Source organism: Acipenser ruthenus, chromosome 2, assembly GCF_902713425.1.
Source record: "Acipenser ruthenus chromosome 2, fAciRut3.2 maternal haplotype, whole genome shotgun sequence".
NCBI lineage: Eukaryota > Metazoa > Chordata > Actinopteri > Acipenseriformes > Acipenseridae > Acipenser > Acipenser ruthenus.
Window position 1 is genome coordinate 33,552,599 of NC_081190.1, and position 22,384 is coordinate 33,574,982.

Consider the following 22,384-nt stretch of genomic DNA (forward strand, 5'->3'; position numbering starts at 1 on the left):
AGGAAAGGCATGAGCACTTTCAAAGCTGCAGATGATAGCTCTGGATATTCTTGTCGCACAGAAATCCAAAAGTTAGCAAGAGGCTGCTGAGAAAATCTGAGCTGCAGTGTCTCGTCACAAGAAAGGTCCATCAATGTTTCTTCTGCTGTAAGTGGTAAATTAGCACTTGCAGTCACTTCAGTAATAAAGGGGTTTCTAATCCGCCCCTCTGCTTTCCGATCCTTTTCAGGGAAGTACTCTCGAAAGTGTAGCTGAAGGCTTTCCAGGTGGCTGGTGAGAATGGATTGTAAGTCACTGAAAAGGGGCTCTCATCAAAAAAGTTATCTAATAAAATAAAATGCTGCCAGACTGCCACGACTTACACGATCATACTGCAAGGCCAGCTTCTTGATCCAGCTTTCATCATCTTCAAATTTAATGTAGGTCAGCATCTGACACATCAGTTGTTTTATCCAATTGAATAGCAAATAAATAAATAGATAAATAAATAAATAAATAAATACTTTGCTTTACCTTGACGATTGCTTGGCACCAGTGTCATTAGACAGGGGAAGCGAATCAAGCTGGCTGGCAGCACTTTGTCCCATCATAATCAAAACCACCTGTTTGGCACATGGTATAAAAAAAAGCTTCTCCAATATTGTGGGGTTTACGGGTTTTGGCTATCCAGTGTGACACAGCAAAAGATGCACAGAGAGCCTTCTCGTTAGTTGTAGCCACCAACCTGAGTACTTTTGTCTGGCCACTTAGCTCTGTTAACTTTCGATGAAAGAAATCGCTAGGTTTCCCTTGAAGAGAACCGTGCTTTGTCTGCAAGTGTCGCAACATTTTCAATGGTTTTAAACTCTCCTTAGCCAGCACTTCACCACCCACCACGCACTGTGGCCATGGCTCCTCTTCAGAACCAAACCAGGTAAAACCGTATTACAAATATTGATCATACTTTCGGGTTTTTGGTTTTTTGCTGTGGATCGGATCCTTGTTGTCAGCACTTCTTTTGCCTGTAGTGCCGCTTGACTCCCTTTCATTACTAACGTTTATAATACTCTTCAGAAAACGCTCCATTTTAAAATACTGTAGCAAAATATTACTGCTGGAAAAGAAGGAACACGGACAGATACTGGGTAGGGAGGGATAGAAAATAAAAGGAGGTGTGCACCAAAACCATAAAACAAAATAAAAAGGGTAAAACAAAACAAAAAGTCTCGTACACTACACTTTCTTTATCGTTTTCCAGTCGGACAAAAGCTCCCACCAATCTCTAAACTAGCTCGTGGAGCACAGATTTCACCCAATATTTATACCCCAAGTCCCATGTGCACCTTTCCCGTACTGGCGAGGTGTCAGTCCCAGTGCAGAACATGCAGAACATGCAAACATGCAAACTATAGGGAACTATAGGCTGTCAGCCCGTGTGTCATGCATCCAGCAATGTACTGCTAGTTCTTTGTAACAGGGTGATGTGTTACGTGTGTGGGTAGTACTGACACACTGACAGACACAGAGCACTGGTGTTGATACGCCGCTCTGGCAAGCAGATTTAATTTTCAACACAGAACTGACACTAGGGTACCAGCAATGATTTGCCTTTGTTCCTAAGCAGTTCCTAATTGTGCTGGATATTGTAACGGCTTGGAACACTGAAGGACCAGTCAGCATGCAGCACTCTAACACTCCTTCCCAAGGTATTCGTAACTCCGACGGTCTACTCTACCTTACTAGCTGGTAGCCTGTATTTAAATCCATTTTCATGTATTATTGACAAGCAGAAAAATTAAGGAGGCTTTCTTTATGGCGCTGATGTGAAAAAAATAAAAACAAAAACAAAGCAATAATTATACCTGGCCGATGGAACCACAAAAATAGGCAATAGGATTCCTGGACTGCTTTTAAGCAAAAAGCTGTAGCAGGCACCTATAATTGCTTTTGCATTTACGGCTCTAAATTAATCTCACAGTGGGCTTCCAACCTTCTTACTCAGTGAATTGTTTTTTCTACAGTAGAGAAGCTTTTTAGTTGCTTTTTATTAGGAAACACATGCACAGCACAATGCCTAGGATTTTCTATGAATTTTACACATTAACACAGTCATTTTCATCTGCGAATTTTACATTAATACAATCATTCTCATTGTTATGGAATATCAGCAAACAGCTGCATTCTTAACTACATAGAATTTTAGCATGTAAAAGACTTACGCTGATTTGCCCTCGCTGTCCAGTTTGACTGCATTGACTCCCTTTTTGGCCAGGAGCGAGGTCACTTTATCCACTTCGCCATGCTCCACAGCCTGCAGCAGTCGGTCATCATTCTTACTCCACTCGTGGGCCTGAAGAGAAGAACAAGAAACGAGCATTAAGAATGCAATTTGAAATTTTTAGAGCATTCCAAGGCAATTCTTAGAAGACTTTTGTTCACAAGGACATTCTTTCTAAATGCAGTATTACAAAGTCTCACTGTCTGTCATTTTGGACTACGAGTATTCTTGTATATATTAACAGTTTCCAAAGCACAAAAGAAAAATCCTCTTGTTTAAAGATTTGGTTTGTTATTTTCTTGCAAAATAATTAAAGAAAACATAGATGTTTAATGTTTCTCCTTGAGCAGACAGTGTTAAGATTTTATCTGCGTAGGTTTGCAGCACAAATCCTAAAGCATGCTCAAAACCAGACATGTTGTTGCAGCTACTGCTGCTGTGCAATGAATCCTGCACCATGTAGGAAAAAAAAGGAATGCATCATTACTGCAGCATTCTCCATTATTACATAACCTTCATAACTAAATATAAGCAAGCATTATGTTGCTGCTGCTGCTGCTGATGATAATAATAATAATAATAATAATAATAGTAGTAATAATAATAATAGCAGTAATAATACTAATAATAATAATAATGCAAAAAGACCTTACAACTGATACACAGTTCTATGAGCAGTTTCAGTTCCTGCAGCACCAGATCCATTGTATAATTTTTCAGCAGTGATGGTCAGTCTCATATGTTTTTGTTGGCTGAGCTGCTGGATAAAACCACTGAAAACAGCTGACTGCAGCATCTAGTAACACAACTGTACAGGTTGTCTAAAAGACTCCATTGAGAATGCTAGTCTCTGCATTAATGTGGCAAGTTGTGGCTTGAGCAGTCCATAATCTTTTTTGTGAAAAAAGAAATAAATATAAAAGGCACTTTTTCATATTAAAAGCAGCTATGTTTTAACACTGTTTCCATATGAGAGTTTCAGAACAGTCAATTCCCATTTAAGCTTATTATTATTATTATTTATTTGTTTATTTAGCAGATGTCTTTATCCAAGGCGACTTACAGAGACTAGGGTGTGTGGACTATGCATCAGCTGCAGAGTCACTTACAATTACATCTCACCCGAAAGACGGAGCACAAGGAGCTTAAGTGACTTGCTCAGGGTCATACAATGAGTCAGTGGCTGTGGACCTCCTGGTTACAAGCCCTTTTCTTTAACCACTGGACCACACAGCCTCCTATAGATAAGCATTATTAGATAAGCATTATTATCCTCCTGTGGATACGAATGTATTGTTGTATGTTTATGTTTTGAAAAAGAATGGGTTATTATTATTATTAATGTATTATTTTAGGTTAAAGCCCCATCCCTTTAAACGCGTCAAGAATGTGGTCATCTCCAGATTTATTAATTTATCACAGATCTGGAGATGGCCACCTGTAGCTCTGGCGGAACAGAGTGGAAAACATGAGAGAGACACAGGCGGTAAAGATTTTAAATAAAACAATTGCTACTCGTGCTGGAAGGACTAGCATGATGCTTGTTTTGGCATCAATGTTTTTGTGTTCAAACTTTTATTTTGCTCTGTGAGCTGTGTTGTTTTTTTGTTTGTCCATTTTATTTATTTTTGAATAAATATGTGCACCAGCACTTCAACTCGCAGTACCTGTGTGTGTGTGTGAACTTCCTGGTCTGGTGACATCACCACAAAGCTGTCCTGCCACACGATGGAAGCAGTGGGATACAGCGCCTCAACGCACCCAGGCCAAAACAGGTACTGTGGGTAATATTGTTTTTGAAGAAGTGTTTTTTTTTTTGGAATGAAGAGTGGGGCTCTGGTGAAGGTCCTTTCCAGAAGGGAAATGAAGGGCCACCTGCCCAAGCATCCATCACCCAAAAGGGGGAGCCTGTGTCTCTAGCACCCAAGAGGAGGAGGCCGAGCGTCCGAAGCCCAAGAGGGGGGAGGGCAAGTCTCCACCGCAGGAGGAAGACTACCTACTGCCCCACCTCCACCGCCAGAGGAGGACTACCCGCTGCTTCCACCACCACCACCATAGGAAGACTACCCACTGCTCCCGCCTCCACTGCCAGAGGGAGATTACCCGCATTGCCCGGATATGCCTGTTCGTCACTGCCCCGGGATTTGTTATTGCCACTGGAAGCATTGTCGCTGCCAGCGTTGCCCCTGCCAGTGGAGCCAGCCTGTTCGTTGTCATTAGAGAAGGGCCTCACACCGTGGCCGCCACCCGTAGACCCATAGTTGCCTCTGTTCCTGGGCAAGGACTTTTGGGACTTTAAAGGTGGAGGTGGCCATTGGGGCCATGTGAGCTGCGTACGGGGGGGGTATGTGGCACGTAAATAGGAGGCAGGGCAAAGCCCTGCTTATAAATGTATTGTTGTATGTTTATGATTTGAAAAATAATGGGTTATTGTTACTATTAATGTATTATTTTGGGTTTATTTAAATGAATGGTTTGTGTGTTGTATTGGTTGATTTAAATGTATTGGTTTGTGTTAATTTAAAATAGTGTTTTGTTTGTTGTTTGGCAGCGTGGATGGGGTTAAAGCCCCATCCCACTAAAATGCATGCAGAATGTGGTCGTCTCCAGGTTGATTAATTTATTACTAAACTGGAGTTGGCCACCACCTGTATAAAAACTTGCAGCTTTGGCTGAACATGGTGGGTGTTCAGAGTGGAGAATGTGAGTGAGAGAGACAGACAGGAGGGAAAGATTTAAAATAAAAAACAATTGGTACTCGTGCTGGAAGGACCAGCACGGTACTTGGTTTTGTGTCAGTGTTTTCGAGATTTGTTTTTGTTCAAACTTATTTTGCTCTGTGAGCTGTGTTGTTGTTTTGTCCTTTTTATTTATTTTTTAATAAATATGCGCACCAGCACTTCAACTCACAGTACCTGTGTGTGTGTGTGTGTGTGTGTGTGTGTGTGTGTGTGTGTCAACTTCCTGATCTGGGGACGTCACCACAAAGCCATCCTGCCACACCTCCCCTTTAAGAAACCTGTAGGACTGTTATGCACTTATACCTAGACGTGATCACACAGAATAGCTCAGTGAAGTGCATCTGCTATGTGTGGTACAAAGACAACAGTTGATTTACAAGATAATGCTGATTTATAAAAATCAATAAAATTATTAGTTTGTTCAAAAATCATTCATTTTACATTTTCAACCAAATGTGGGGAATGAAAAAAAGTAACTTAATTGAACTGTTCTTATTGATGCTATTTTTATTTCCAGATAAATACATTTTCTTAAAACGATTAGTTTAGCACATGAATACATTTAACATTGCAGTGTCATCTGCATGCCTACTGATCAAATCATCCTTGTACCCATACCTTATGGGGTCCTATTCTGTTGTTTTGAAATATATGGATATTTATTCATTCTAGTACATTTAAATATAAAGTGTTAGCATGCATTCCACAGGGTGGAAAAACACACACACACACAACTAAAACAATGTTTATTCACAGCGGTCAGGCTTCACAGACACTTGGAGCCATTAATAATCCTGTAATATTGCTGTCAAGATAAAGAATTACCTCACTGGGAGGTTAGGCCTATATAAAGTAGTCTATCACATTTGTACATTCCTCTGCTTCATTTACAAACTCCCAACTATACAAAAAAAACCACACTGGGGTCATAATAGACAAAGTTTGGAGATTAAGAGCAATGGAGAAAAGATAGGATTTACAAATTGTTTATGAAATAGGTTTACAATGTGAACAGAGAGGGTTCACTAGCAACACTGACTGTGGCACGGTATCTACCAACAACGCATGTACAATATGCTGTCCCGTAAAATCCACCCTCTACAGGGATAACAGACTAATGAAGTACCACAAAATACCAGATCACACACATCATCACTCTTTGGAAAATAAAGTGAAACACTACAGGATGATAAGAACTCCAGTTGTATGAAGGCCATAGAGTCAACCAGTTTCTCATAAGTTGCTGATACAATAACTTTAAAATGCAGCATGAATCAAAGTCGTTTTTACAAAACAGACCAACCCTTTCACCAGAGATGCATGCGTGTGGCACTCAGACTTGCTGGTCTCTAAACTGACCAAATGTTGTTTCAGTCAACTGGCTAAATTTTACATTATGCCTTAAAATGCATCAACTTGCCATGGATTCATGATATCATTGTATTCATATGCAGCTTAATGGATATGACAAGGGATTGGATGTTCTGACAAAATGTGAGAATGCCAAGAAGGGTGGGTAAATTGCCTTTTGCCATATTCAACAGTATGCGAAATATCCTTGACATGATTTGCACAATAATGATGCAGAAGGGTTCTGACTTTTAATCCCTTTCATCATGCACTGAGCACAAGGTAAATTGGTGGAGTTCACACAGAGGGCAGAGCAAATTAAGAATACCACAGGTGTCCAACAGTTCTATGCTATTCTTGGAATGGAACTGGAAAAAGATATGTACTGGCCTTTAACCAAAACTATTTTTGTATCAAGGCACTCTTGTCTTCTTTCTTTAGTAATCTGCTGGTATAGAGTAACTGAAGAAAAAACAAACTCTCTTACTGGTCAGCTTTACAGGACACACTTCTGTGTCTCATGTGTTATTTGGTCATCTTCAGTCATGTACTCAATAAATGTATGAGAATCGCTGCTAGAAATGTATTTTAATATTTAATATCTACAGTTCACGTAACATTCCACAAGCAAGCTTCCATGTTATTACTAATGACTATTATACATATGGAGTTTGTACAAAAAAAGATTTCTTCACTTACCTAAAAAAAGTTATATACTGTAAATTACGAGAATAAGTAGGCTATCCCACTGCAGTCGCTTGTCCCTGCTATTGAGGCATTTAAAACTTTTATTCTGTATTGAATAAAAAGCTGTTCATATGAAAATGGAATTTCCCTTCAAATTGTTCATACGGTAGGTATTTTGAAGAAAACCCTTTCTCTTGCTTTGTACTGTAATTGACCTCATATTGAATTAGTTTCCTGTATGCTAGACAGCCTTGCTTATAGGGTTTGGCACATCACCTAAGATTTTGTTTGACAAAATATCTCATGCAAAGCATATGGATGCAATTTTCAAAATGTATTGGACATAGTTGCAGTTCTATTATATATTGTAACTTGGCAATTTTCACATTCGTTTGCCTGGATAAGAGGTTGTGAAATATATAATTATGTATAAATACATTAAGATGCAATCAATGTAATAATTTTAAAAATACATTGCTCCCATTTACTCAATCCAATGTGTCAAACAAAAGAAAAAATGAAAATCAAAAACATGCCTAAGCAGATTAATTCAGACATTGAAATGACAACAGATGAGGTAAGAACCTGATCTACTCAGGATTTAAGACATTGGTACATATGTTGATTGCACTAAATAAAATAAAACCACATGCAGTAAATCCTCAGCTTAAACATTCAATAAAACATACAAATCAAGTTCGTCAGACTGATAAGAACCCTTAGCCAAGACAATATTATAATATAAAGTAAACACACATTACTTTCATATCCCCCAAAATCCAATGTATGGTGCCTAGATAAGGGATGCTGATAGAGAGTTATGGAAAGTCTGGTTATATCGGCATGCCCTGAATTGCACAGCGGAGTTATTTATAGTTAGGGTCCTGCATTTTATGCAACCTGCTTTCTTAGGCTACTTCATTCCTCCCACCGAAAGGTGGTCATGTAGTCTGCTTAATTAAACCACTTGATGATTAATAATCTCCCAGTTCCTTTATTCATCTCAATTAGTCATTCTATTAACGCGCATTGGCGCGTTGATTAGGCGGCAGCAGCAGCTACAGATATTTATTTAGTCATGCATCCCTTTTATTACGAATACATCTTATTCAATATTATTTCTTAGAATGTGTAAATAAATAATTTAAATGTTTCAGTTTATTAGTAGGAATTTGTCAACAAAATATTTAAAAAAACAGCACGGATTCCCGGAACAATTGATATAAAATACTGAAACCATAACATCAATGCTGTAATATATTTTACAAATATAACATCATAATCATAATGCAAGGTTGTTTGCAAGCAGCACATAAAGTGTCACTTACAGTTTCATGAAAGAAAATGTCCAATGCATTAAATGTTGCTAATAAACTTAAGCACAGTCAGTTGGTTAACCCTGCCTTCTTTCACTGATTGATGTTGTTCTGTAAAAACTTGGCCATAAGAAGAAACACTTCTTTCAGCATCTACAGAATTGGTAACAACTGACAAATATATTTTAGCCTTTCATGTTAAATTGGGAAATAATTCTTCAGCTTTAATCCAAAATGTATTCAAAGTCATTCTCCTGCCGTTTTCTTTTGCATATGGGAGGTATTTGTCCATTTCTGATTTACAGTCAGCATCAAGTCCTGGAATAGAATGTAATGGGAGGGCTTCCAGATCCAAACTACACACTTCTTGTGGGTCGAATATCCTTACTGCCATCAGAAAGTTATGAAATGATTTAAAAAAAAAAAAAAAAAAAAAGTGGTTTCTTTTTGCATTGATCCGGGTTGTAATAATTAGTCAGTTTTTCAGAAACATCATGGAAGGTTTTTACACATAATTTGTTTATTGTGGTGTCTGTGTTGTGTACCTCTTGTGCCATTGCTCAGTATGTATTTATTAATTCTGCAACTTTATTATATGTTTGATGGACTCTCACTTCACGGCTTTCAAACCACTGAATCAGATCCACCAGTCCCTTGGCATGCTTCGCAATTAGGGAGAGTTGAGATTTTAAACTTTGCACATCTCTAAGCAATTTCAGGAGGTGCTTTAACACTGCAGTGTTTGGTGAAATTTCCTTTTCCACGAAGCCTGCGTAAAAAGGGATGCATTTGGAATGATATTCAGCAGCAGAATACCAAGTGCCCCATCGTGTTATGCATGGCTCAGGTGGAAACTGTATGGGTACAGTACAACCTTCTTGTTAGATGGCTTCTGTCAGGTGGTCTTTAAAACATAGTTTTCTGCTTGGGCAATGTTTAAACAATTTTTTTTAACGGTTGCAAACAGCTTGTCCGCTTTCAGAAAATTATTTGCCCAGATATTGCTGGCAAGGGCTATTATGTGTGCATTACAAGTCAAATGTACTGAATTTGGCAGTAAACCTCAAAGAATGTCATTGTATGCCTTGATAATGTAACTGGCATTACACTATGTAAGACAATTTTTGTTCCTGGGTAGTAAGTGTTATTTCCTAATTGCTTATGCCTCAAAAGTATAGAAAATGGCTATTATTCCCCACAAACTTTGCTTTTGTGACCAGGACAGTGATATTTTGAAATTTACCTATTTCCAATGAGAAAACGGGCGAATTTTTGTCTTTTCGTTCATATAAAGTCAGAAAAAAACAACATATGAATCCAAATTATCATGTATTTATACTAAAGTAATACAAAAATGACTACAAAAGATTTAGAAGTGAGTAGTTTTTCGAGATTTACGATTATACTGTAAATCACTTTCATGAATCAGCCCCCAAATGTAGTCTCCCATCATGTTCTCGTTATACTGTCCTTGGTAGCGGCGTTCAAAGTCCAGTATATCCTGGTGGAAGCGCTCGGCTTGCTCCTCTGAGTACGCTCCCATGTTCTCCTTGAATTTATCAAGATGAGCATCAAGGATATGGACTTTGAGGGACATCCTACAGCCCATTGTGCCGTAGTTCTTCACCAGAGTCTCAACCAGCTCCACATAGTTTTCGGCCTTGTGATTGCCCAGGAAGCCCCGAACCACTGCGACAAAGCTGTTCCAAGCCGCTTTCTCCTTACTAGTGAGCTTCTTGGGGAATTCATTGCACTCCAGGATCTTCTTTATCTGTGGTCCGACGAAGACACCGGCTTTGACTTTTGCCTCAGACAGCTTAGGGAAGAAGTCTTGAAGGTACTCGAAGGCTGCCGACTCCTTATCTAGAGCTCTGACAAATTGTTTCATAAGGCCCAATTTGATGTGCAGTGGTGGCATCAGCACCTTCCGGGGGTCCACCAGTGGCTCCCACTTGACGTTGTTCCTGCCCACAGAGAACTTGGTCCGCTTGGAAGGGTCCACCATGCAGAAGTAGCAGTTGCTTGAGTGGTCAGTGGGTCCCCGCCAAATTCTTGGGATAGCGAACTTCATGGCTCTCTTTTCCCCTCTGTACCATCCTACAAAAATACATTTATTTCACCCATGACTAATGTGTAAGAGAATCTCGCAACATTTTTCATATATATTTTTTCAATAACATTGAAAATTGTAAAACATTTTAAAATTAAAAACTTTTACAATTTTAAAAATGTTAACAAATTTTATAACATATAATTGTCCATCTTACCTTCCAGATTTTTTTTGCAGTGCTCGCAGGTGAAATGAGGTGCCCAGGGTTTGTCTTGATCCCCGACAGGCATGCCGAAATATGCCTTGTAGGCCTCACTCATCTTAGCAAATGCTTCCACGGAGTACTTTTTCGCTCTTGTCTTGATAAATTGGCCGCAGACATAGCAAAATGCGTCTGCCGGATGCTTGCAGCCTCTTGATGCCATCTCAGAAAAATGCAGATATGTATCCACTTAGGCAGCTGGAACTAAACTGAACTGGTGGGCTTAAGGCCCCTGTATTTATACTACTATTTATATTACTGGAAAGTTCTAGAAGTTACTCCAAGTTTACTCAGCACTGAATCTATCTGGAATGTTCTGGAAAATAGGTAAATTTCAAAATATCACTGTCCTGGTCACAAAAGCAAAGTTTGTGGGGAATAATAGCCATTTTCTATACTTTTGAGGCATAAGCAATTAGGAAATAACACTTACTACCCAGGAACCAAAAAAAAAAAAAAAAAATTGTTACACGGTGTTATCGGAGACAAATCCAGTCACATTATTAAAATTAACTTCAAAAACTATGTTTGGTGTCTATTTAAGCTTGTGTGTCTTAGACAGAGTTAAAATCAATCCTGTTAGTTTCCATCGGCAGCAGATCATTATCGATTCAAACAACTCAGTGAGATTGAAAACAAAACAAAACAAAAATAGCAGGAGTACAGTGTACGTGGTTTTATTTTCAAAATGTAATAGAACTGCACACTGTCTTCGTTTGACACAGTACATGTCTTTGCTTTTGGGCAATCCAAGTTCATATCAGAGATAGTTGGTCATGGGAGCTTTGCTGTACATTGACATTGAGGCCTGGATGTCTGCCAATTTTCTTAAGTTCAACACCAACAAACCTGAACTACTTCTAGTAGGATCGAAAACTCAACTCAAGAATCTTAATATTGCTGCCTTGAACCTAAGAAACTGTCTGCTGTTGCCTTCCCCCACTGTACAAAGCCTTGGTGTACTTCTGGATAGTAACCTCTCCTTTGATGCCCAAATCTCCTCTGTAGTCAAATCCTCCTTCTACCACCTTCAATACATCTCAAAGGTCTGTCCCTACCTTTCCCTCCCAGATGCAGAGATACTCTGTCATGCATTCATCTCCTCTCGAATAGACTACTGCAGCTCTCTCTATAGTGGTCTTCCGTCACGCGCCATAAACCGACTGCAGCTGGTTCAAAAAGCCGCTGCTAGGATCCTTACCAGATGTAAAAAAACAATCACATTACCCCATCTTGCACAGCTGCACTGGCTACCTGTTAAGTTCAGGATTACTTTCAAAATTCTCCTGCTTGCCTACAAGTCCCTCCAAGAGTGCTCTTTTAGCTTCATGGCCTGACTCTCTGGAACTCTCTCCCAGCTTGCGTGCAGCTCCAACAATCGCTTTCTTCAAATCAACTCTCAAGACTCACTTGTTCTCTCTTGCTTTTAATACACTAAGTCTGGTATCTTATTAGATGCTGTCTACATTGCTATTTCAGTTTTTTTACTCCATCTTATCTGTATGATTCTGCTTGGCAATATTATGCCTATATTTAATGTGTTTGCATTGCTTTTAATGTTGTATTTAACGTACTATGTCCTGTATTTCACTGTATTTAATGTATTCTGCATTGTTCCTCACTATCTTGTAAAGCGCTTTGTGATGGTGGTCCACTATGAAAGGCGCTATATAAAATAAATATTGATTGCTTGTCATTAAGGACTGTAGGGTTTCCTAACCAGAGAAACATGATCAGTGTGGGAGGAAAGCTAAAGCAAACATTTAATTCATATTAATGGTCATTTTGTCTACTCCTAAACTGCCAAAATGAATTCCCACAGGGTACGTAGAACAGCAGAAAAGAAAGTTATTCGAAGTACGTTTTCCTGTTGTCTTTGGGGAGGCTCCATGTTGTTCTTTTACAATACTCTCCTTGACTGAAAAATGTGGTTCTGCTAACATTTGCTTATTTTAAAAATCAGACAACTGCCTTATCAGTTTCCTGCAATTGAAAGCCATGTGCTCCTTGGTGGTACATTTGATCAATTTGCCTCAGCCTTGCAGTAACTGCCAAAAATACTTAAACATTAAGCACCAACCCTCAAAATTGCTGTCAGCCACTGATAAAATCAGCAATTAAGAAAATATATGAGGTGAAAGTGAATTACAATGCATAGGAAATGTCTGGACTTCAGATTTGATGCTGTTATGGCGAGACTAAGGCATAGAATAGCCACATTTCATTATTTTCTTTAAAAACAATGGAGACATATTTAATAGGTATTTACGTGAGTGGTATTTAAATAATTGTTTTCCCCTTCAAAAAATAAATAAGTTACTGTGACAGAAATAAATCTCCCTCCCGATCTGTGAGGGCGCTAAGCAGCGAGGACAGAGTTCTTTTGACGGGCTGGACTGACAGTTCTTTCCCGGGTCGGGGAGTCGGCCAGTCTGGAAGAAGGCAAGACTCTGTTGCAAGAACGTATTGACCTGGAAGGTAAACAATGTAGCAGCAGCTGATTGTTAAGGGAGCTGCATTCGTTTACCAAGTGGTCATGCGTGACAGCATAAAAAGGGGACAGAGATTTGTAATCAGTTCCTTCGTTTGGTTTTTATTGAGCGACTGGACGGACCGTGTGAGACGCAGAGAAAGCGTACGGGAAAATGTTCGTGAGTGTTTTGTTTGTTTGTTCGTGTCTGTTTAAACTGTCCGTGTTTTTGTTATATAGCACAAGACAGCTAACACGTTCCGGAGCTGTCGCCAGAGGCCAGCACAAACCCGGAACAGCACTGCACTCGTATCACTATAAACTGTATTTTACACCACTAGCACTAATTCACGCACTAACAGACTTGTGTATGTGTTTTGTGTTTTGTGTGGGTGTATAATAAAAACAGCACTATTATTTGCGGGGCAAACCCGGGGATTATAAATTAAGTAATACACGCCGCTGTATTACTTACCTTCATTATTGTTTACTGTTTGTTTTGCCATCAGGCACTGGACAAAAACAAATAAAACAAACCTTTTCACCTGGATTACAATTGTCTGTCTGTTCTTCAATCACCTGCACCTGCACACTATTAACCATTTTGCAACAGTTACAAATAAAATAAAAAAAAGTGTACATATATGTCTTGAATTAACATGAATGACCAATTTATAGTTTGGCAACACTGCAATATTTTTATTCCACCTAAAACAGTCAGTGACAAACATCCCCCAGAACCAAATGCAAACACAAAATTAGACCAATCACGAACATGAAAAAGTAGATCACCATGACCTACATCCACTGTACGCACACACAGACATAAATGCTTTAAATTATATAACCAGAGGTTCACATAACGTTTATCATTAGGTTATCATGATTACCAGCACAAATGGTTTGGTACTCACCAGATTATTGGTCATTATCCAAGTCGCTGTCTAGCTCCACCTCCTTCCAACAATTCAAACAATTGGGATATCAAGGATCAGAGGTGCAAATTTGGAGCTAGATTCCTTGCGTCACGGTACCTCGTATAGTGTGAGCGACATTAAATTCTGGCGCCAGTAGACATGTTTAATTTATTGCTATTATTTTGTATTTGTTAGCAACCATAGATGATAGTTTCTCATTGGGTCTGGACTACTCAAATGACCCACCCACACTCATCCACATACACAGGAGAGAAGGTTTGTGTCGTGTGAGAAGTTGTGGGGGGGGGGGGCTTGATTAGGGCAGTATTTAATAATTTAGCACCAGTAGGCTCTGGTGCTAAATTTTCAAAACAGTTTAGCACCAATTTTCAAAACAATTTGCACCCCTGTCAAGGATGCTTGGTTCAGGATCAAAGGTTTCAGTGGTCATTTTACACACATGAATATGCATCAGGGCAGAAATGCGTGGGGCTGATTAAAATGTTGACATGTGTAAACCCACGCTCACAAGCAGCACTGCTTAATGGCAGTGTCAGAGACAACAACAATAGTTTATGAATGTTTAAGTAGGAGTCCGGATTGCTGGTTATTACAATGTTTAACAAATCATCAGACATTCGCTGTTTATTTCAATAGCCTACCACCAAATTCCAGGCCTGGGGATTCAAAAGCAAAAAACAAAACACTTCTTCACTTTATTAGTATTGATGAACACGTTAGCTTGACCGCACAATGGTATTTATAGAAGGATATACGTAAAATATTATTTTAAAGTAAAATGCTTAAGAAATTAATATATTTAAGCTCATGTTTAAACATAATGGCTCTCAAACAGACACCTCCTCTCATCCGTGCTTGGGAAGCGAAGAGTCAGCGAGCTTCCACAAAGCCAATCCCCGTAACTACATCCCTCTTCTCTGAATGGACAGCTAAATTGAGATCCTGCTATCATTGGTTGTTTCAAGTGTCCATTGAAAGGAAAATGACTGATGTTATGGATTATGAACTGGAGTAATTTCACCTATTGCTCTCCTTTTTTAAATTTATTTTTTTAAAACCTTGAAGCAGCCAATGACAGCGCTAGCAGGGATGGACTTTTTATTGAATTGGAACCTTCCCGCCTTGAAATATGGGGACTAGTATTTAATTATATAATAAACTCAGTTACTTCGAGATCCTTGACAGATCCCAGAGATCTTGAGACAGTAGAAAATCTGGAGGTTAGGCAGGTATGGGTCACAGCCAGATAATATGCTTGACCTTGTAAGCGTGAACACCCTTGCTGCCTACATTAAAAAAAAGCTTTCCTGTTAATGTTCTGACGGTACGCATTTGCGTGTAAAAACAATATGGAAGTCTGCATTAGTTTTTTTATTGGTGCGCATGCATACCAGTTATGTGAACCCCTGTATATAACGTACCCCTAGATTCTAATACACAACATACTTTGTGCAAAAAATTAGCCACTTTGATCACAATTGGATAAGTGGTTCTCCAGACACATGCAGCACTTGAGTAAATATTTATTTCTGACGGAGTGTGTGGCCACAGTCTTATATAATGGTAATACAGGCTGACTGTGGTAGTGCCAAGTCTGTGCTAGTGCCATGTACTGCATATAACAAACATATTATTTACAAGTTGAAATGTATAATTATTGTATACGGTTTCATTAAAGAAGCACGCCCACGAATGTCTGGAGCCATTCAAATATGCATGTGGGCATTTCAAAACCCAAATGCATCAACTGGGGGGTAATTGGTTATTTGACCCTCAATTGTGTTTTAGTGACAGCCTCAGACACGAGAGGTTCTGGGACACGCACACAGCAGAGACTAAGAAAGCAGGAGTGCTGCAGGAAGGTCATGCTTTCACAGCAATCTCTTTTTTGTTTTTTGTTTTACTACTTTTCCATTCTACTTTTAGTATCTAGTTCCTTTCCATCAGCAGATATGATAAAGAAGCGATATGATAAAACGTCCATAAGAAAACCATGTACAGCGAGACATTTTGAAATATATGTTAACAATTATTGTTTGCTTGTATTTGTGAAGCAAGCTGATGAACCATTCCATGAAAATGTAAAAGGATTGAATTATCTGCTTAAAAAATCTTGGGCATTTCTTGGAATGGGCCGATGGTAAAAAAAAACACAGAAAGACACTAGCTGTATCACTATGATAACACAGAAATAAAACTGACATATCATCTTTAACTTCGATCGATCCTGTGACAAACTTTTTGTAAGACGCAAGTTTCAGTTGTTTCAATTGGCAAATTGAGTCAAAGCATTACACTGCAACATCAAGTGTACTTTGAGTAACCACTGGAGTTTAAACATCAAGGCTTGGTTTTGAAAATACAGATACTGTGTAGCAATTGAAAACATTTTTTTTACTAATTTGGGAAAAAAAGGATTACTTTTTTGCTCAAAATCGGTATGAACAATGGCATAATGTGTTTTTTTTTTAACCTTCAAAAAAGATTCTGAAAGATTGCAACTTATTTCTAAGAAAAAGCACAAAAATACTATCATTTATTGCTAGCGTGACCCTAAAGGTTAATGAATATATGAATTGAAAATGCAGATGAAGGACGTACATATTATAGCACTTGAGTCTAAGTTCTGAAAAGTCAGTCATAAACTCATTAATTGGGTAAAACAAGATAACAATGGCACCAGCAGAAACAGAACACTTTCAAATTTGAAGACTAACCCAGATCTGCTGTGCACTTCAGTGACATCAAAATGAGAAACAATACCTAAAACTGTTTATGTATATACAACTATATAAAAATATAAACATTTACTTACAGAAGGCTTTGTACACTTGTAGCAACACCTGCTTCACAAATGATGTTTAGTGCCCCAAGCGGAAGGATAAATACTGGGAACTTTGTATTGATAAATCTGCTCATGTTATATTAGACTGTTTTGAAAAAGAGGTGGGGGGGGGGGGGGGAGAAAATGTCAGCTCAGACACTAATCCTATAAGTCAATTAATAGATTTTCACATCAGTAATACAACAAGCAAATACATTTTTTAAAGTTAAATTACTTTATTCGTCTTGCTTTTATTTATTTTTTAATACATTTATAACTTAAATCTCTCACTTTTCCATGTATTTTTAAATTATCATCATATAAATTAGCATTGCTCTTTTGCTCCAGGTTTGAGGCCCAGCACACTTCATCCCAGATTTGAGATAAAGTCTGCAACAGGAGGAGGAATTGGCAAAGACAAACGAGCTGGGTTGATTGGAAGCATTCACATAAAGCTTCAGTTGATCTGAACCACTCCCGATCGTGGATCGTTTGCTGTAATTGCTCAGGGGTATAAAAGGTGATTGATGCAAGGCATGGCAGGACAAGGTTATTATAATGTAAGCTTTTATCCAACTTTAAAACGTGAATATTCTACCTGCAACAATTTAATGCAGCACTTGAACTTAATGAAAAATTCACATACTACAGACCTTTATGTAATCAGTTAAATCGAAGGATTCAGGAGATGACCCTTGAAAGTAACAAATACAAAATTATAAATTGTATTTTATTACTTCCCTACCAGTGCCTAATTGCTTTAAAGAATCCTAACCTACAGTATTGAAATATTTTGCTTGGAAGTGTAACATAATTGAAAGTGAGACTCTCAAATTCCACACAGACAGCTGGGGTAATGAAGCAGACGTTAATAGACCTTTATAAAAAACAGTATTCCTGACATTTATCAGGCAAGTGCTTATTACTGTTCATCTTTGTGTTGTTGTTAAAAGCGATTGGTACAGTTTAAGCAAGAATAAGAATTCGTAATTTAAAATGGGCTTTTTAGACTTAGTAATGGCTCCTTATTGTCATTCCAGAAATATCTGACCTCAATATGCAATACTTAGTTTTCTTCATAAGGCTTTCTTTTTTAAACCTGTTTCAGCTAATCCCGGTCATACTTCACACTTACTTAAATAGCTTTTTTTATGCACTGGCACTAGTTTCCTCAGAGAACTTCATGTTTAGTAAATTTGTAACAAATGTTGAAAGTATGTATTGGCAAAGAAACAACATAACTATTTTTAAAAATACCATAGTTTATTTTTCATGCTGTATAAATCTAATTAAGTCACCAGCTTATATCTTGTGGTAAAACATAGCAGCAGCGTAGCACTTCTGAAACTCTGTCACTGTTTTCTATCATTCTCACTCCCGTTGCTTAGCAAAATGTCACCCAATATAACCTGGTGGCTTTGAATCAGTTGACACCAAGCGGTCCACGAAAAACACATCAAGACCTCAGAAGTCATTACATCTGCAAAATTAAAGATATGACATGTATAGATTTGACTTGACACTATAGCCTGAATTGAAATGTTGGTCACTCAAACTTTCAAAAGATAATATAATGCACCCATTATAACTCTGATATTTTTTTTCATTTTTGTAGGTTCTCTCCATTTCTCTGACTAGTACACATTCACTCTCTGTAACCCTTTTTTTCCAAAAAAGCTCTATACAGTATATTGTTTGTTTTCAATACAATTTGAGTTGTGGCTCTATAACATTATATACTAGTATGAGAGAACTTTTATCTATATGAAATCGTATTTAAACATGTTATATGACTGGTCTGTGCATGCATAGGCCTACAAATGAATGAATGCAATTGACGGCACCTTGTATCACAAAGGCATGCTATGAATAAGGCTGGGACGATGCCATGCCGCACCCCACCCCCACCCCCCTTTTTTTTTTTTTTACCATCCATGTATTGTTTTCCAAAAACAGATGATGCATCAATGTCCTTAAAAAAAGTCATCAAAACTAACAGAAGTAATACGTATACATAATGTACTGAATAGCTTATGCTACTAAATTATTGAAAACGATTACATCAGCTTATGCACAGCTCCTCTAAAAAAATGTCTTACCTTACTTTTTGTCTTGATTAGTGCCAAGTGGTGGTAGAAGCACAAATATAACCTATTGAATAATTAAACAAGTAAATCTAAGTAATGGATGGTTAATCTTTGGCAACAATAACAACTTATTTACAAAAAAAATTGTTCTGTAAAGTGTCAATTTCTTATATACTTAAAAGAGGAAAGCCACTTGTTTACCATCTGCCCAATCTTGCTGAAAACCCAGTCGCTGAGGATGCTTCTGGCCAAGCAGGCTACTTTTGGAAATCGATCATTATTTTTTCCACCATTCATCTATCTGGTTGCTTTTGAGAGGCTGATGGCCTCTGGGATGGTGGGCTACCCAACTGGGCCCCAACTTAAAATCAGAGAAGCTCAGGTAGGCTATCAAACAATGACACACGAGGCCGCCTTAGACTATGACCTGGTTAAGCAGGCTATCCTCCAGCAGCTAGATATTACGGAGGAGACGCATTGTCGCTGGTTCAGGGAATACCAGCGATCCCCAAGAGTCAGGACCTGCGTGGTGGCGCAACAACTGGTGGATTAGATGGCCCGGTGGCTCTGCCCCAGCACCCGAACGCCCGAGCAGATGCTGGAGCCAATTGCCATTGAGCAATTTGGGCAAGTGTTGGGAACAGAGATCCAAGTTTGGGTCAGCCGACACCTGCCCACCACGCTGGAGGAAGCAGTCCGCTTGGCTGAAGCCTTCGAGGACTCCCTGCATGCCTCCCCTCATCTCTCTCTCCATCCAACCCAGGACTTTGGCTCACTTGCAGCTTCACCCAGAGTAGAGTGCTATTGGTTTCACATTGCACTTTCCAAACACACTCGGCTCTGTTGCTGATTACTACTAGAGCAGAAGTTCTCCCTGGAAAAACCATTTTCCACCATGCTCAACATGGAGAATACATTACATGCTGTGGCTGTGTCAAGTAATTGTTGGAAAAACACTGTTCTTTTGGAGGAAATACTAGAGACAATCATGATTGTGAAAAAGATGTACTTGTACATTCAACCAACTGCAATTTAGATATTATTATTATTATTATTATTATTATTATTATTATTATTATTATTATTATTATTATTATTATTATTATTATTATTAATAATAATAATAATAATAATAATAATAATAGCTTGTTGTAAATGTTGTACGCATGACAGTGTGGTGAGATACAGACGCAACAAAAGTTGGTTTACTAAAATCAGACTGAGCAGTGCAAATGCATCAGACTAATGTCTGTACAGACTATACCACTTTGTCTTGGCACAATTTTTCCCTGCGAGTGTATATTGCACAATTATAATAAACCCAGATGTAATACATGTGCTAAATCATTATTCAATTGTCATTTGATGCTTTACTTTGTTTGTGACAGTTTTGCTATTATACTTAAAGAACACGCTTGCTGCAATAGTAATTAAATCTCAAACACTATTGCGCCAGTTAGTAAATCAGCCCCATAGTATTATTTTTTGTGCTGTTGTGTACATGACATTATGGTGTTACTGTCTGCCGTGTATGTGTGTTTTTTGACAATCCTTGCATTGCCTATGTGCGACAAGGAGAGACACTTTCCTTGGTGCTGCTGAAATACAACACTTCCACGATTTGCTTTGCTGTTTGGAGCGATTTGTTTCCAAGTGAACGGGAATACGTTTTGTTTCACATTGCAAAATGTTGAAATGGAGCAGTGGCAATCGTACCGAGTCTCGTTCCAAGCGAACCGCGACCACTATTTCAAGTGATCTTGGTTCAATGCGCATCCCACACTTCAATCCACATCAATCAATCAATCAGTGAAAGTGCTCCAAGTACAGTACAAAATAACATCACCTTATGAATTACTACAAAGGCAAGTTGCTGAACGTTAACATTTATTCAAGAAGTTCTGGCAGGTCTCACCATCAAATGAACTGCTTACACATCTCGAACAATTAAAAGTTAAAATACATGAACATGACATACAGAGTTCTTATTTTAAATACAGGCTCCTTTAGCAGCACAGGCGCTGCAGAAAGGCCTTATGTGACGGAAGGGCTGTTCCACAGTGGGTCTGATTGGGGTCAGCAAAACATTACGCCAGACTAAGAAACATTGCACAGCCATGTTTGATGGAGATATTTTGTTTACATTTTTTTGAGGAGAGACGCTTAAAATAAATTGTCATGGTAAAATTGCACACAGTAATGGGAATATTAAACAAAACAAAGATAAGCTCTGTTTTGTTAAACTTCCACACTTGTAATTATTCACTTTAAACTGATCTGGAAAATCCAGGAAAGACGTGTCGGGACTGAACAGCCTTGTTCCATTAAAATCATGTGACAATGTGACCTTTCAACTCTCCAGCCCCACCTAATCTAATACAAATTACTGATACCTCCATCCCTTACTGTTTTCTCTTTGTACCAGGATCTTGGCTTCCTCTGCTGTTTCATAACCTGTGATTCTGGAAAGCAATCAATCTTCACAGTCAATTTCACATGAGCAGAAAGGAGATCAAAATCAAAACCAAAATGAATAAGGCATGGAATTCCAAACATAAGGTTAATTGGGGTAAAGGTAGAAAAGTAGACTATTCTCTTTACACACGGTCGTAAAAACTATTGTTTGTATGAAAGAGAACACTAAACAGTGGTGCTTACAGAAATTGCTTGTAACACTACCTAACTAGACCAAAAGAATGTGGAATCTGTCAAATTTAATAAATGCATTTATCAAAGAAACAAAAATCCCTACTCATAACAGGATTCTTGTCAAGATGGGTGTCTATACTATGCAAACTGTATTGATACATACATACATACATTGGTGCATTACATTATTAATTATGGCCATCTGAAATTGGCTTTTAACAGTAGTTTTAAAACAGTTTTTTATTTGGAATGAGCAATATCACAGAAAAGGAAGCCCACATATTGCCATATATCCCAAAGCATTTTTTAGGTGAAAGATAAGCATTGAGTTTAGCTACAGTACTTATTGTTAGCAATCTGTCAACTTTTTTCAGTTTCCTGTTTAGTCTTTAGCAGCAGGGAGGAATGAAGACCCACACAGTGAATGGGGAGCAATATACATAGCTAGAAATTTAGTTAGGGACTGAATATCAGAAGTTTTGCAATTTTTTTTTTAATTAAGTGGGAAGTCTGGCAGTATAATGGGTGCACATAAATTTAACTAGGGCAGCAAGCCCAGTGAAAACACTGGTATCAATTTTTTTTTTAGCAAGAATGCTTTAAATTATCCAGATTCTGTTACCAAAAGACATTTGATGTTTATCATTTTTGCCTCTTAATGGAAAACAGCAATGTGTTTAATGCACAAACAAACAGAAGATGTCCATGATCTTCACTGTTTTCTGTATTAGTTTTAACACAAGCGGGAGAGAA

The 22,384-nt window shown here is 38.3% G+C and overlaps 1 protein-coding gene across 6 annotated transcripts in view; it reads right to left on the reverse strand.

Moving 5' to 3' along the window:
• The window catches only part of LOC131696784 (ankycorbin-like), a 61,739-nt gene that overhangs the window by 26,303 nt on the left and 13,052 nt on the right, over positions 1 to 22,384 (reverse strand). For all 6 annotated transcript variants that reach the window (XM_058994484.1, XM_058994494.1, XM_058994475.1 and 3 more), the window contains exon 3: positions 2,199 to 2,329. In XM_058994484.1, coding sequence (XP_058850467.1) covers positions 2,199 to 2,329 — 131 coding nt within the window. The remainder of the gene's footprint in view (positions 1 to 2,198; positions 2,330 to 22,384) is intronic.